The 16,327-nt window shown below is 41.9% G+C and overlaps 1 protein-coding gene across 1 annotated transcript in view; it reads left to right on the top strand.

Annotated features, from left to right (window-relative positions):
• AQP1 (aquaporin 1 (Colton blood group)) overlaps positions 1 to 11,527 on the top strand; it is a 25,174-nt gene extending 13,647 nt beyond the window's left edge. The window contains exons 2-4 of the mRNA XM_006025914.3: positions 6,294 to 6,458; positions 8,015 to 8,095; positions 9,741 to 11,527. Coding sequence (XP_006025976.1) covers positions 6,294 to 6,458; positions 8,015 to 8,095; positions 9,741 to 9,920 — 426 coding nt within the window. The 3' untranslated portion in view covers positions 9,921 to 11,527. The remainder of the gene's footprint in view (positions 1 to 6,293; positions 6,459 to 8,014; positions 8,096 to 9,740) is intronic.
• Positions 11,528 to 16,327: the final 4,800 nt, after the last annotated feature.

Raw genomic sequence — 16,327 nt, 5'->3', positions numbered from 1 at the left:
CTGCTTACAGTTATGGAAATGGGTCAGCTGAATATGCCAGGCAAGAGGGACTGCAAAAAGGAAGCATCAATAGCTCCATTCACAGATAAATTGGAGGGAAGCATTGCATCTCTTAAATAGAGAGACTAGCAGTTGTGGTTGCCTTTCATTTCCCAGCAGTGCCCAGGCAGGGAATGCTGCTTTCTCTGTGACAAGCTGCGAAGACTGCTGATAGACCAATATGTATGTGCTGCAGGTTGCAAAGCACTTAATGATCCTTGTTAAATTGCATCACCTGCGTGCTGGAGCTCCTTCCCAGGCTTTGATAGGGGCTTTGTGGGATGAGCTGTGAGTGATGCCATCTAAAGTGACCATTCAAATAGACCTGCAAAAACAAACAGTCATTTCTGGAGCTTAGCTAAGGCAAGTCAGCAACAGACTGAAATGGGACTATCCCACATCCCTGCTGCTGAAGTTAAGAATGATTTACATAAGGGGCCACCGTTTCCCATGCTGCAATAAATGAGTCAGATAATGCTGGAAAGGGAGAGGTGTTCTGTGCCTTGGCACTGCTAAATCATGTTCCAGCAATGGGTTGCAGGGCATTTGACACAGGGAGTGGGTAAATAAGTAATTGGGATGCTCATACAGATCAAGATACCCAAGGCAGAGGCACCTGAACAAAACTGTCCCTCTCCCTAACACACCATAATGCATCAAGGGGCTCTCACGGAGGAGCCATAGCTTTCATTATGTGTTTCTGGTGTTAAGAAGCTGCCGTTATCAAAATGATGCTGCACATTTATTGGGCATTTTCCTGGTTGCTGCAAGGGTGAGTTTGTGCCACCTGAATGGCACCAAATGACTTTAAAGCCACCTTGAGGAGGCAATAGGGGATTTTTCTAAAGGGATGGAGAAATCTGGGGTGCTGCCCCCTCCCTAGATGTATCTGAAGCATCTGGAGACATGTTTAGGGTCCCTGGAGGCCTGTTCTAACAGGTACGAGGGCATACCTGTTAGCCACCATCATCATCAAAGTTCCCCAGAGTTTCACAGCTTATAAAGGTAGCACAGCTAAGGCACCCCTTTTTGTACCTAGAAGCATGCAAGGGAGTGATTGATATAACCAGTCTCCTTTCACCCCCCAGGGTGAATGACCAGGCACCTGGGTCAACTAGGAGCAGTCTTTGGCACAGGTCTGGTGCAAGGGTCAGGCTCATGTCCCTGATGTCTTAATTGCTCTAGCACCAGACTCATTTTGGTTTGTTATATTATTGATGCTGACAGATGGTTTACCGGGCTTGAGGAACTAATGGTCTAATTTAACATGGTGATCTCCAGTTTTTATGGGTATTGTCAATGCTATTTCTCATTACATAGTTGTTAAAGATAGTGGGTTTTGTTCCAGGCTATATTATTGTATGCTACTGGGTTCAGAATAAGGCAAAGACAGTCTCCTGCCATGCCTAGACCCCCAGCTTCTGGAGGCAGATGGTTAGACAAATACTTAAGCCTCCATTTCAAAAGAAAGCCAGTTATTTACCTTTATGGTTGCAAAGAAAACCATAAAAAGCATGCCCTGAGGCTCACCAGTATAGCTATGTCTGCCCAAGAAAGCTGAGCGCATGAAAAAAGTAGCTCCAAGACCTCATGCATCTTAATGAGGTGTTCATTGGGGAGCCCAGAAACACTCCAGTAGAGGACTGCTCAGAGCAGGGTGGTAGATTTGGCCTGAGGATATATCTGGCTTCATTTTAGCAGAAGGTTGAAGGCTGTTGTGACGTGTCTAGGGCAGGAGTTCCCAAACTGTGGCATGTGAACCCACGGGGGTACACAAGACATCTCTGGGGGTACACATGAGAAATTGTGTAATGGCAGATTTAATTTTCATTATAATAAAATTGGGATTTAAGGGGTTAAAATATAAAATATATGCTGGTAGGGGTGCACGGGCAGCTGGCAAGTCTGGAACTGGGTATGCAATAAGAAAAAGTTTGGGAACCCTTGGTCTAGAGCATTTTATACTATTGTAGTGACACTATGCTTTCTACCGACAGACAGACAATATAGATAAATAGGTAAAGAGATCCCTATAGCACCATACTGGGTTGGACTCGATGATCTATTGAGGTCTCTTCCGACCCTAACATCTATGAATCCTATGAATATTTACTTATATCAGGCCAAGCAAATACAAAGACAGGACAGGCCTTCCAATGTTTGCCCCTGGCTTGTAATGTTTTGGAACAAGGCCCAGACTCCTTGCTATTCCAGTAGAAATTTATGTCCTTGTCAAACCGTATATAATTACATCTGACAAAACCAGGCTAGAGGGAAAGCAAGAGGTTTCCTATGACATTTCCAGGTTTTCTTTGATGCCCCAGAGCCCACCAACAAGTGCTGATTAACATGGGGAATGACCTTGGTTTCATTTTGATCATGGGATATCTTTTATCAGGCAATGGGAGGGGAAGGAAAAAAACCAATTCCCATCTCTCTAAGATAAGAATCTGAATTGTTTTTTACTCTACATTTTTTTAAAAATAGCTGAGTTCCTTTGAAGTGACAGGAAAGTTTGGTGGTTGTTCAGCTATTAAAAGTTTCAACCACTGGGGCCAAAATATTCAAACTTTGATGTGAAAGTTAGAATTTGGAAACCAGCTAAATCCCCCATGGATTATCAGTGGTATTGTGTTAAAAGTTGGTTTCCCCACTTATGTCCTTACTTGAGTGCCTGCATGTCACTTGGACATATGTCCAACTGGCTCCTAAATTTGGATATTCTGCCTGGAAAATAAAATATATAGGTGGGGTAGCTAAAGAGCCTGAGGTCTAGGTATTTAGCTACCAAACTCCTAGTGATTTCAATGGATATCATTGAAGTCTAAGGGCCAGATCTGAATCAGCCTGTAAGGTGTTTCCACTTAGCTGTTACAATACCTAAAAGGTAAGAGGCAATCTTAATTGGCAGGATTAGGTACCTTGGCTTCTCATATGTGGCTTCTGAAGGCTGATCCACATGGCCAGGTCTCTTATCTACAGCTAACTAATAGCAACACTAGACATTGGGTGCGTCTGAGTTCCTGCTCTTCTTCAGTGTGAAATGTCTGACTCCAGACTACAAGGGAAGTGTTTGGGCAGGTTGGGATCCAGATGACTGAGAGGGAAGATGTTGGCCTTTACCAGAAGGCCCTAACTGACAACAGCTGTGAGTTTAGTACGAGGCGGAGCACAAGCTATTTACTGATGAATGATATTTGAATGGTAGTGACAGTAATACCTACTTTTTGTCAAGTAGCAACAGCTTTAACCCAGGCATGAAGGAGTCCTGAGGTCTAGGCTATGACAGGATTCAAACCCACATCAACTACTTTCCCAGAACCTGCCCTTAACAAGTGGCTGTAGGCTAGGTTATTTGGGCACCCTCCTGTCTTGTTGAAGGTGTCCCTGGAGAGCTGAGAGTTGAAGATGCATAGGTCCAGAAAGACAGTAAGCAAGTGGCAGCTTAACTCTATGGGCTAGTGTTTAAAAGAAAGCTTGTTGCCCAGGGGTCAACTTGGCTTCTGACCCCTACCATTGCTGAACAGATTCAATTAGGGCTGCCCTTTGTGACTTAGGCATGTCATTTCTGCCCAAGTCTTGTTTGGGTGACTTAAGGGTTCGTTAGATCTTGCTGTATTTGACTTAGATGCTCCATTGTTTTTGCAATACATAAAGTGATTAGTTCATAGTTTCATAGTCGTTAGGGTCGGAAGGGACCTCAATAGATCATTGAGTGCGATCCCCTGCCCTGGGCAGGAAAAAGCGCTGGGATCAGATGATTGCAGCCAGATGCTTGTCCAGTCTCCTCTTAAAGACCCCCCAAGATCTTTATTTTTAAAGGGAGGATTTGAAGGAAAAGAGTGCATACTCCTTTTTGGAATATCTGGGGAAGAAACTATAGCTAAAGCAGAGTGGTGTGTGTGGTGCAAGGGTTTATTATGGATACCCAGGCTATGGAGATTTAACTTCTAAATCTCTAATACATATTCAGTTCAGGTTGGTACTTACCAGATGTTACTACTATTCATGGTGCTTGATTGTTTCAATCCACTTTTCACAGGATGGATATCTACACTGCAACCCTTGCCCCCCATATGATTACATTTGATGTTGGTTAGTGATTTGTGGATAAGCAGATGGTTTTTAACTCCAGAACTACTGATCTAACACTTTCATGAGTGACCTATAAATATATATATATATTATAATGACTTGGATCCTGAGCTGGTGGAAATTGATGTAGTTTCACTGACTTTAATGGAGCTATGGTGATTTATGCTGGGTAAGGATACAATGCAGCCTATTTGTCTTAGTGGTTTTCTAGAGAGGCACTCATTTACAAAAAAATATTCCTTAATAAAAGAGGCAAAACAGGAAAGCAACTAGTAAAGGATGAAAGTCAGCGGGTTTGGAAGAAAGTCCAAAAGTTTGGTTACTTATCTGAAGTTATACAGATGGTTGTCTGCAGGAAATTAGGCTGGAAATTTTATGAGCAGCATGACTGCTTGTATTTTTCTTCTTCTAAACAAGTCACAATATTGTTTAAATATGTTATTCACATATGCGGCCCTGCACACTTAGTGCAGACGCTGTGACAAATGAGATAACCTACTGATTACATTGGCATTGGGTTTAATCTATGTAGAGCATGTTTATTCTTGTTAGGGACATAGCAACCCAGAAACACTGTACTGGAGGAGGCCTCTTGAATCATGGAGTCGAGTCCCTTGAATTTGCAGGAAACCAGTTTTCCAAAAGGGGTCCGCAAGGACATCTAGTCTGATTCCTCTTGCATGACCACGTGGGTAAAGGGCAAGAGAGACAAAAGCACAACTTATAATATTTTGACATGACAGTGGCAGGAAAGTACATTTATAGGATCATAGGACTGGAAGGCAGCTCATGAGGTTATGTAAGCCCCTGCTCAAGACAAGATTGTGCCTAAATCATCCTAGCCAAGTGTCTGTCTAACTTGGTAGTGGTGGTAGATCACCCCTCAGTGAAAGAGGGCTAGGCTACTGCTGTTTAGTTTCCATTTACTTCCAATTAGCTGACAAGTCCTTACTCCCTTTGTAACTTGCTGTCATTTGTTCTTTTGTCCTAAGCCACATTTTGCATTATTTTTCAGGGCACTGCTGGTTTGCTGAGCACTAGTCTCCCAAGAGGCTTCTAAAACAAAGGGCAGAATATCAATTTCAAATTCCTTAGCAATGTCCTTAAAATGGATGGCTTGATATAATTCCTACTGATTGTGTGTGGGCGCAGATCCATTGCTTTTAATGAGATGGTCTTATATACCTGTGCAAGTGAGATTTGTATGTTTAGAACCATGTGTGTTGGTTCAGTGGCAGAACCTGTTTTACTTCAGAGAGCAGCAAGTGCTTACATGGACGACTGGTGCCACCGTAGTTGCGGGGGCATGTGCCCCCCCAGCGACCAGTCAGTGACTGCATCTCCCGTGCATCCCCTAAGTGTCACCACTGAGTGCTTATATTTTTGTTACATGGATGTTCTTTTTGCCATGTGGATGCCCGCTTCACTGGATAAACCTCTAGATGGCAAATGTCATGTTCCCTCTGGGCACATCTACATGTGTATTAATGCACTGTGATTATGGCACATTAAGTTTAGTACCTCTATAACAGGTACTAACTAAGTAGGCAGTAACCAGTGCTACTGTGCAGTAGTGCCAACACTTGCCTTTTAAGTGGTGCTAACGTACAGTAGACTCATTCTACTGAGCATTAGCGCAATAGCACGGCTTTTGCCGTGACGCACTAATGCACAGTAGAATTAATTTACTGCGCATTTAGCATCTTGTGTAGTTGCGCCCGCTGTCTCTCATATGCACACCAATTACATTCTCATTGCAGAAAATTGCCATAGGATGTATTACTATGAGCTACAGTGTCAACGGGGCTGCTTGTATTTGTAGCTTTATATTATTATCTGCTAAAGGTGCCATTCACACTTGATGAGTGTGAATACTTCAACTCTGGGTTTTTCACAGATTTCATAGACACTAGGGCTGGAAGGGACCTCAGAAGATCATCGAGTCCAGCCGCCTGCCTAGGGGCAGGAAGTTAGCTGGGGTCAAAGGATCCCAGCAAGATAGGTGTCCAACTGTTTCTTAAAAGAGTCCACGTTTACTAGTGTTTAGTCAAATACAAGTAATAGGAGGGAATATGTTGTCTGACGGGCCTGGCATTTATAATTAGTGATCTAATGACTACAAAGACTTTTAACTCTGGCCTCCTCTTGTTTCCGTACAGCTTGCAAATGGAATCAATTTAGGACAGGGGCTGGGTATTGAGATTATTGCCACCCTGCAGCTGGTGTTGTGTGTCCTGGCTACTACAGACCGGAGAAGGAACGATGTCACAGGATCGGCACCTCTGGCCATCGGGCTCTCTGTTGCCTTAGGGCATCTTCTTGCTGTAAGTTTTAAATGTCATTGTATAATAGGTACTCAGTGATGTCCTATATCATTGGATTTGGGAGAATGTTTCCAGGAATGACCGGTTCGTTCTGATCGTGATTACAATGCCATCATTTCCCACCTACTTACAGAAATACTGGGCTCATAGCAGCTGCCCCCTCTTCCCCTTGAATATCCATTATCATTGTTTCACACGACTGTTATAGGTTCATCAGCTCTGCCAGTTGAAGACTGAACATATTATCTGTGAAACACACACACTTATGAGGATACCGCACTCTTAGGAAGCATGGGTGGCACGGTTGTTTAAGACAGTGCTTTGAGACATTATTATAACATTATAAAGGTTTAAGGAGGGCGGTCCAAAGTCTATTTCTTTTTCCAAAAGCAGCAGCCATCCTGTTAGACTTCATTGAAGACTGAACCCAGGATCTTCAGAGATGAAAGCCACCAGCCATAGACCATTTCTGCTTCTTTTTATACCCAAATTATTTCCTTTTAACACGAACATATTAACTCTGATTTCCCCTACAGTATTGTCTCAGATTCCGTATATTGAGTTTCCTTTTTCTTTTTCTTCAACCTCTTCCTCCAAGGACAGACCCTTTTCCCTGGTTTGTCAGCCCATGACTGACACTCACTCATCCATATCAACATTTTGGAGAAAGACTAAATTATAGCAAATTAGCTAAAACAAGGAACTAGCTTTCCTGAAGCCAAGCCACATTGTGCCTTCCTTGTATGAAAATCTCTTAATCCTCACCCTGGTCTAGCATCATCTCTCGTGTGACCTGTCCTTTTTAAATATAATCTAGATGTTAAACACTTGGGATCCAGATAATGGATAAATTCTGTTCGACTGATTAGGCGCCTGTGTTGTGTTGAGTGTATAAATTCAGTCCTATTCCACCCTGCTGTGGTCCCTGAAAAGCAAAGTGTCTTCCTTCGTCAAGCACTTTCATCTTAGCTGCAAACCTGAACTACGCAATTTAGTGAGAAAGAGGAAGATTCGTTTACCTCTTGCTATTCAGGCACTTAGTACCTGAGATAGGATCTGGCCTGATGCCTTTATGGACTTTGTAAGTTGTCATAGATGATTTTGGAATAATTTACACATATTACTTTATGTCAGTAAGAGAGACTGCCATAAACCAAAGAACCAGAGGTGCCAGACCATATCATCATGAGGTTCATATCAGCATCAGTCCAGTTAAATCTGTAGAGCTACACCGATTCACAGGAGCTGGAGGTGAAATCATAGCTCTATTGAAGTTAGTGGCAAAGTTCCCATTGATGTCAGTGGGGCCAGCATTTCACTTGTGTTTCATTATGGACAGTTCTCCTCTGCTTTCAATGGATGGATTCAGTCTTCTTTTTTATTCCATTCTGTCCAAGACTTGTTAGAAAATTCCAACCCGAATTGCATTATGGACCGGCTGTGAATCACAAAATACACCTTTCACTCTATTTCACTATTGAGTTTTGCATTTGTAGGACACCTTGTATTCTGGATATCTTCCTTAACAGCAATTCTTTTTTTTGTGTGTCTTATAGATTGATTACACTGGTTGTGGCATTAACCCAGCAAGATCTTTTGGTTCAGCTTTGATTGCCAATAACTTCACTAATCACTGGGTAAGTTAAACAGGTTTTATTGCACACTGGAATTTATGTTATGGACCTTAAATCCTTAAATCATGGTCATAATTATTATTCAAGTTCGTCCCAGCCCATGGATGAGAGATGATATAAAATAGCGGCATAGGAAACACGCATTTTAAAACATATATTATCCATAGTACCAAGCCAATAATGTGGCCTTCAAGCTGTATTTCTGAGTTGTGGCTTATGAGCACAGTAAATACTGAGATTTAGACTCATGACAGCACATAAACACATGAATAACTTTAAGCACATAAAGTTACTTTGAAGTCAATAGGACTATGCATATGTTTAATTCTGTTAAACAACTGCTTAAATGCTTTCTGGCATTAGGATTTTGACACTACTATATATTTCAGAGATCTTTGCTATGACTTAGAATGGCGAATACTACTGGTGTAACACTGGGGCTTGAAGCACATGGCAGCTGCTCCGCACTGGGGCAATGGTGACTTCTGGTTGCTGCTGCACGGCTAGTGCAATTGTGTGGCAGTGGTTAGAGCCTCTCTTTTCCTCACCCCCTCCTCAAACTGGTGCCCAGGGCAGCTCTGCCAGGTGCCCTGCTTTAGTTAGGGGCACCGGTGAACCCCATCAGAATTGTTAATGTCCAAAGCACTTCGAATAAAATCATTCACTTGAACTAACATGATGAGGGGGCTGTTCCTTCACTAGATACATGTTGAGATAAATGCATTTGCATGAGAGCTTACCATTTGATTTCTTCCAGCGCTACTTTAAATGACTTTGAAGCTCACTTTCCAGGAACATTTGTGCTAGTAAAAGTTGATTGCACAAATACATGCTTTGGAAAAGAAAATAGATGCACTATAAACCAAAGTGGGGGGTGGGCAGTGCTATCACAGAGGATGCCAGGCCTAGGCACCCAACTGGATCAAGGCACTCTGTACAGCTTTCATTCAGTCAGGGGTTTCTGACCACCACCGTGCTCAGCATTTTCTATGGGCCCCATCTACAGGATTTTGTGAGAGTCTGTGGATTGCCTAACTTTCTCCGTTAACTTGAAAGAAAACCTACACGCACAGCCCTGTTTCTCTAACTCACCCACCTGGGAACGAGTGCATCATTTTTATACGTACCAAAGGATCCTCTGGACCCTCTGGATTTTGTCTCTAATCCCTAATAGGCATCTTGGGTAAAATTTTTGAAACAGCCAAAAGCCTATCGAGCATCAGTGGGATACGATGTTTATGTCTCTGGCGCTTTTGTAAATGTTATCCCAGCATAAATATAGCATGGTTTTTAGAGACAGTGAGCTCACGCATCTCTCATGACCTCATTGACAATCAGACCACATTTAATTAGATACGTGCGTCATGTTTTCCATGCAGTTGCTTCAATTTGTGTTTTCAAGGCTCATGACGTTAGTTGCCCCCCCCCCCCAAAAAAAAAAAAAAATGCACAACAAGTCAGTATCAATGTGAGGATTAGTACTAAAGAGTTCCCACCTCCCAGACTGAACAAGAACCTAGGGAGCCTTTCTTGATCAAATTGAATATGTAAGCATATAGCAAATACAGGGTGTTTTCAAGAATAGTTCTAGGATGAATGACTGATTGAATAAGCAGCATTGAAAGAGGTGCCTGATGTTACATTTCAGATCTTCTGGGTCGGGCCAATCATTGGAGGACTGAGCGCTGCCCTTATCTATGACTTCATCCTGGCTCCCCGAACCAGTGACCTGACTGACCGTATGAAGGTGTGGACCAGTGGCCAAGTAGAAGAGTATGACCTGGATGGCGATGAGGTTAACTCTCGGGTGGAGATGAAGCCAAAATAAAGAAGAATTATAGATAGAAATGTATTGATTTCTGGAAAAAAACATGTATCAGTATTATGGACTCTTTCTAAACAAGCAAGGAGTACTTTACAGTGGTTTTTAATTCACTACAGTTTTCTATTTTTTTTTCTTTCCCAATCTTTCAAGGCATTTTTACTTGGGGCTCTCAAGTATGAGCTAAAATCATTAGGCACCGATGTGTGAGCTAGAGGGTCAGGTTAAAGTTGTAACCCCCCTAGCTTATGGCATCATATTCAAGGGGATCCTTTAGATATACCACAACAGTGTTCATATGACCAGTCTTAGTGCTGTGAGATTAGACTGCTTGGAAACATAGCTATGTATAACTAGAATGGGGATTTTACTAAGCAGAAAGTATTGCTGTAAAATAGAGTATTGATATAATGCGCATGATGATCATGTGAAGAATTTCCCCAGCTGTGGGCCCAAATAAAATGATGTAGAAATAAAGGCCTTTCAACCAGCTAGAAATTATTTGGATTGAGCCTGAGCTTGTCAAATTGTATGTGATTCCCAACACACCATAGCATATATGGTCCAGAGCAACATGGCATCTCCAAGTACCAGATCCATTTACATCTTCCAGCCTTGAGCTTTCCCTGTACATGCCTATGCTCGCTCTTTGGGACTAGCAGATACAACACGAAATTCAAATGCTCTGATTCTAGGGAATTAGTCACTACAAACCAAACCATAAAGTAAAGATAATGAACAAGATCAAACTGATGACCTGTAAAAAAAGGATTTGTCTCTTCCTGTGGCTGCTCTGCTTTTGTTAATCTTGCATATATAACTGTGCATCTTAAAACAAAACAGAAAATAAAATTCCTTGTTTTAGTAGGTAAGACTAGGAAATTCAGGGACAACGACATTCAAAGTAGAGTATATATACGCAGTATATATTCTAAATGGGCACAAAAATAAATGCGTGTGCTTAAACAAATTTTGGGGTCATTTCTTGTTATAAATATATATATATATTTTATACAGATAGATAAATAGACTGTTTTGTAAGAAAATAAGAGAGGAAAATACATCAAAAGGGCTGTAATAAATGGTAGACAAAATAAACGACACTGGAAATGCAGAGAAAATGAACACTTAAAAAGGTGAAAGGACTATTTTCTGTTTTTGTTTTTCGTGCTACTTTATATGGCCTGAGAAATACATAGCTGTAGATGGTCTTGTATACTAACCAAAGTATATAGTCTAAGCAGATATGTGCTCATAAAACCTATCCTAAACTCAAATGAATTGCCTTTATGTGAGGAATTAGGCCTGGGGGGAATCGGTGTAAAAGATCGCACACAGCCAGTTCACCCAAGCAATGAGTGGATATTATTTTTGCTTCATTGTCCTGTTAAAGAAACGGTATTAATCCAGTTGTCAAAAATGATTGAGATGGATATGAATATATATCAGGCAGTTTAACACATGTACAGTACAGAAAAGTGAAAATCAAACAGATATGGAATACCATTTTCTCTCTTGTGTACATTTGGTATATTATCCAATGTATTGTCTATGTAAATACAGCATGATTGCATTTTCGATTGGTTGAAAAATAAACAAAATCAGTTGTGCTAACACACTTAATGATTATGATTCTTGATTTTTTTTTTTAACCTGCCATTCGACACAATATGATTTCATTTTGCATAGCCTCATTACATTCCTTACCAGTGGAATGGGAACGATAATATTCTTGTTCTTTGGCCTTAGCTGTCTTGTCCATTTAGACCCAGGTCAGAGTACTTTTAGACCCAGGTCTTGTCCATTTAGACGCAGGTCAGAGTACAAGGGACTCTTTAGCCATGACTTGATCACAGATTTATGATGCCTGGGTGTGGTGCCTTCTCCATGCCATGTGGGACTGCGTGTGCTCTTGCCTAGACAGGAGGCAGGGCAGTTGGGTGGTTGCAGAGCTCCTGAGCATGGAAAGTTTGCAATGCTTCTTATGACTAGGTCCAGATCTAAGGAAGAGCCTGTGGATGCTACTGAATAATAAAAATAGCAACAATATAAATATGCACTATAAGAGTATTCAAGTGAAGCATGTGATACCTGTGGGGGAGATGTAGAAATTATTGGGGGCTTCTATAAGGAACATAGCAAAAGGAGGCCAGGAATGGGAACAGATTTGGGTCTCTCTCCCAGTATCCCTGGCCAGAATAGCTGGGTAAGATGCCCAGTGTAAGTGGCTCCAACAGGCTTGTAGTAACTTGCTCTGGCAAGGGAGAAGCTAAGAAGTATGTCCCAACTTGTCCTTTGATTTACCCCATGCTCAATGAGACTCTCAACCTACATTCTTGCCCCCTGTGTCAGCCCCCATGTCTAAACCTCTCTGAGATCACAACCGAGTGTTTCTGCTTGAAGTGCCATGTGCCTAGCATGTGCTGGACCTCAGGACCTCACCTAGTCCAGCCCCTTGCTCAAGGCAAGAGCATCCCTATCCAAACCACCCCATACAATTGGTTGTCTAACCCCCATTTCTCAACCTGCGGGTCATGGCCCAAAATTGGCTTGCAAGAATATATGGAAGGGGTGCGAACAAATGCTAAAAATAGATTCTCCTTTTTAAAGAGAAAAACATGGGAAACTGGTTTTTCCCTTGCAGGTTGTCAGAGTGCCAGCCTGCAAGCAGCTGCTCCTCCCGCCCCCCCAATGGCAGGGTTGAGGTCTGGGGATGGGGGACAGCGGGTCAGGAGCAAGGTGCACTGGGTCAGGACTGGCCATCAATGCTTATAAATGGGTCCTGGTACAAAAAAGGTGGAGAACCACTGGCCTAACCGACTCTAAAAACTACACAAACAGCTACAAAGCACATTGACCCCGAACACTTAACCTGCCATAGATGAAGCAGGGGGATGAGGACAGTGTTAACATCCTGCTACTGCAAGTGTTGTTAAAAAACACCTGAGGGATCTGAGTGGAGGGGCAAGTCCCTCTAACCAGGAACCTCCAGGCTTTAGTTCCTGTAGGAGCATCAGCACAACCCAGGCAAATTACCCAGCTTTAATATAATAATACTATTAAATAATTTTAGTTGGAAAAAATATACAGATAGATTACTTTGCCCATTATTATCATGATTTTCATTGCAAAGGATTCATTGGTAGCACATCAAAACCACATGAACTATAGCAGTGTTGTTCATGCAGTCCTATGAATGCATACATGTGTACATTCATTCAAATCCTGAATTTGTACTTATTTTAACACTGCTGTAATGCCTTTTGGAAGCAAAGTGGGCACAAGATCCTCAGGCTAAAATTGTGTCTTTTGGAAGGCAAAACTTCATGCCACAATCAAATTGTCCTTGTAGGATTTGGATCCTGAACTGAGAACTACAGTTTCTAAACAATACAAAACTGTAATTACTAATAATTTCCCGTTCCACAAATGTTTTGGATTGCACTCAGCAAAAACACTAACAATATGAAGTCTTGCTGGACGATAAATGGTGTGATAGTCAGTAGTAGGTATTGTGTATATTGGGATATATTAGGTATGCAAACATATTAATATAAGGTCAGGAAAGCAGTCTTTCAGGGCTCCACACAGAGCAAATGGCAATAATATTTTTAAATTAATAGATGACAGCTGAGGTCCCAAAGGACTAGAGAAAGACTCGTATAGTGCTCATCTTTAAAAAAAAAAAATGGAGTAGAGGGGCGGAAAGGAGATCCATACTCATTATAGACTAGTCAATCTGAATCTAATACCTAAGAAGTTATTTGAACTATTTATAGAATAGTGAATTTATAAATATCTTGAAGATAAAAGGGTTTTTATCCATATATTGTAATAACCAATACGGAGTGTAAATCCTTACAAGGCAACTTGATTTCCTTCTTTGAACGGGCTTGATGACTACAGAAAATTTGGTGGAAATAATTTATCTGGAATTTAATAAAGCTTTCAGCACAGTCCCATGTGCTATTCTCATAAGTAAACTAGAGAAATGTAAACTCCACAAAATTACCATAACATGGATTAATTATTCTTTGAATAACCACAAGCAAAGAGTATCTGCTAATGGGTGGATTTCAGACTGGCAGGATGTCTCAAGTGGGGCTCCAAAGATGTCTGTGCTGGGAGCTATTTTCTTAATGACTTGGATGGAGGAACAGACTATATTCTGACCAAATGTGCAGAAGATGCAGACTGGGAGGGGTTGCAACAGCAGTTGGCAAATATTTGAAAGGCTGCCATAAAAAAGATAGCAAAACAGTTCTTCTCTGCTGAAGTGGGTGTGCATCTCTGTAGGGGGTTAGATTAGGTGAACCACAAAGGCTCTTCCACTTCTAAATATCCTATGAAAATAACCCACTCTTAAAGCAACAGGAAGGACACCTGCAACAGGACTTCATAAGCAGACAAATCTCTTTGGGTAGATTTCATAGACTTCATAGATTCGGGCTGGAAGGGACCTCGGAAGATCATTGAGTCCAAGAGCAGGAAGTCAGCAGGGGTCCAACTAAATAGTTGGAAAAATTGTTGGAAACTATTTTGGAATTGTTGGAAAACACCTTTTGTAGAAGAGCCAACAACCTTCATAAATCTAGTGGATGCAACAAAGCATGGACTAAATATAGACATTGGATTTATGGCACGTTATAACCTGCCTGCCATCCGATAACCCCGGGTAGCCTCTCGACATGTTACCGGCTACATTCTAGCACCAGGTCAACACCTCACTCTTCCCCTCACAAAGCTTCCTGTCTCGCGCCTATTGGTCATGTCCACATGAGTGAAGACACGGGGTTTCCTTGGGGATAAGTAGCAGTGTCACACTTTGTGCTACTTGTCCTCGGGGATGTCCCGGAGTCAACCCCCACCCCATGCAGCAAGGTAGCAATGTGGGGTATGCCTGCATGTGTAGTGTGTGGCCCTGCCGATGGTTCTGCGGTGCTACATACAACATATCTGCACTCGTCTGTATGCGGCCATTGTCTCCCATCCTCTCTGATCTTCCCTGCCATGCATTTGCATTTTCATAGACCTGCATTTTGCATATTGGCTTATGCTTCTGTTCCACCCTGGAGAGCACACAAGCACTGGCAGACTCTCCCTATGTCTGAAGAAGGGTGTTTGTGCCTGAAAACCTGCAAAAAACGATTTTTCCAGCTATTTGGTTGGTCTAATAAAAGATATCACATTTACCCACAGAACCTTACCTGCCAATGTCCTTAGATCAACATGGCTATAACCAACACCCCCAATGGCTATAACCAACACCCCCAAAACATGGGACTTCATAGTAATTTAAGTAAGTCAGCTTTGAAACCGATAACTGAACTCTTCTGCATCAATAAAGCCACTCACCCACACACAACCCAGGAGGTTCAAAAAGAGAGATCTTCACTCTCACCTGCTCAGACATCACTCTACCTGTAACCAGACAGTTGCACACTTGAACAGGAGTATAAATGAGTCTCTGAAAAAAAAATACAGAGCTCTGCAGGTAGGTGTCATTTAAAGTTAATTTTATATTTATCATTCAGGTTTGCATAGCCTTAAAATGCCTACAAGTAGGGAAAGAAGGAATTTGAAACAGTGTGAAAAGAGACAATAAGGCAAGAGGTCCCCATTGTCTTCATCTATAAGCAAGCTGCACTGGCTGTCCCTCAGCTACTATTCCCAGATTATTATTATTTTTTTTAAAATTCAAATAACACAGCAAAGTGAGTGAACAGCTTCTGGCAGTATTTTGGCAAGTTCACTTCTTGTTCTGGCTGAAACTGGGAAGCAAGGGAACCAGAGGGAGACAAGGAAATGGCAGTAAACCCAGCTCTTTGCTTGACTTTATTGAATTCTGGATTATATGATCATGGGGCTGCCCTGTGCATCTACTAAAAAGGATGAGACAGAAAGGAGCCATCAGCCTTCCCCCTTCTTATACTGATGAAACCTAGCTAGCTGAGCATAACATGTATGGAAATATAATCTCCTTTCTTGTTTCAGCACAGAAACCATGATAAAGGAATACAGGGGTAGCCTCAGTTGTATTTCAGTATCATATTTCTTCTTTGTGGTTCAGTAGGCTCACATATTATCTTGTGGAAAGACTTTATCATCCTCCTACACAACCATGGGCAAATGCTATCGTCGCAGCACACTCCAAATGGAGGCGAGTTAACAAATGTCTCAGCTGTGTTAATTAATCATTTGCTGTTTCTTTCTGAAACACAGAGGATCTGAGGTTAATATTGCTCTCTGGAAGAGAAAGGAGGTTGGGGTCCGGATTCAGTGAAATGACATGGCATGAGTCCTTTCTAGAGGACTAACCTAACAAGCAGTCATGGGACACCACCCTTCTGACATGAGATGCCTTACTGGTGGAGCAAGGGCTTTTTCAATCAGCAGGACACGCCCTGCAGACA

This window comes from Alligator sinensis, unplaced genomic scaffold (assembly GCF_000455745.1).
Source record: "Alligator sinensis unplaced genomic scaffold, ASM45574v1 scaffold531_1, whole genome shotgun sequence".
In the NCBI taxonomy this organism is placed as follows: domain Eukaryota; kingdom Metazoa; phylum Chordata; order Crocodylia; family Alligatoridae; genus Alligator; species Alligator sinensis.
Note: the sequence above shows the minus strand (reverse complement) of the source record. Positions and strands in the feature narration are given on the sequence as shown.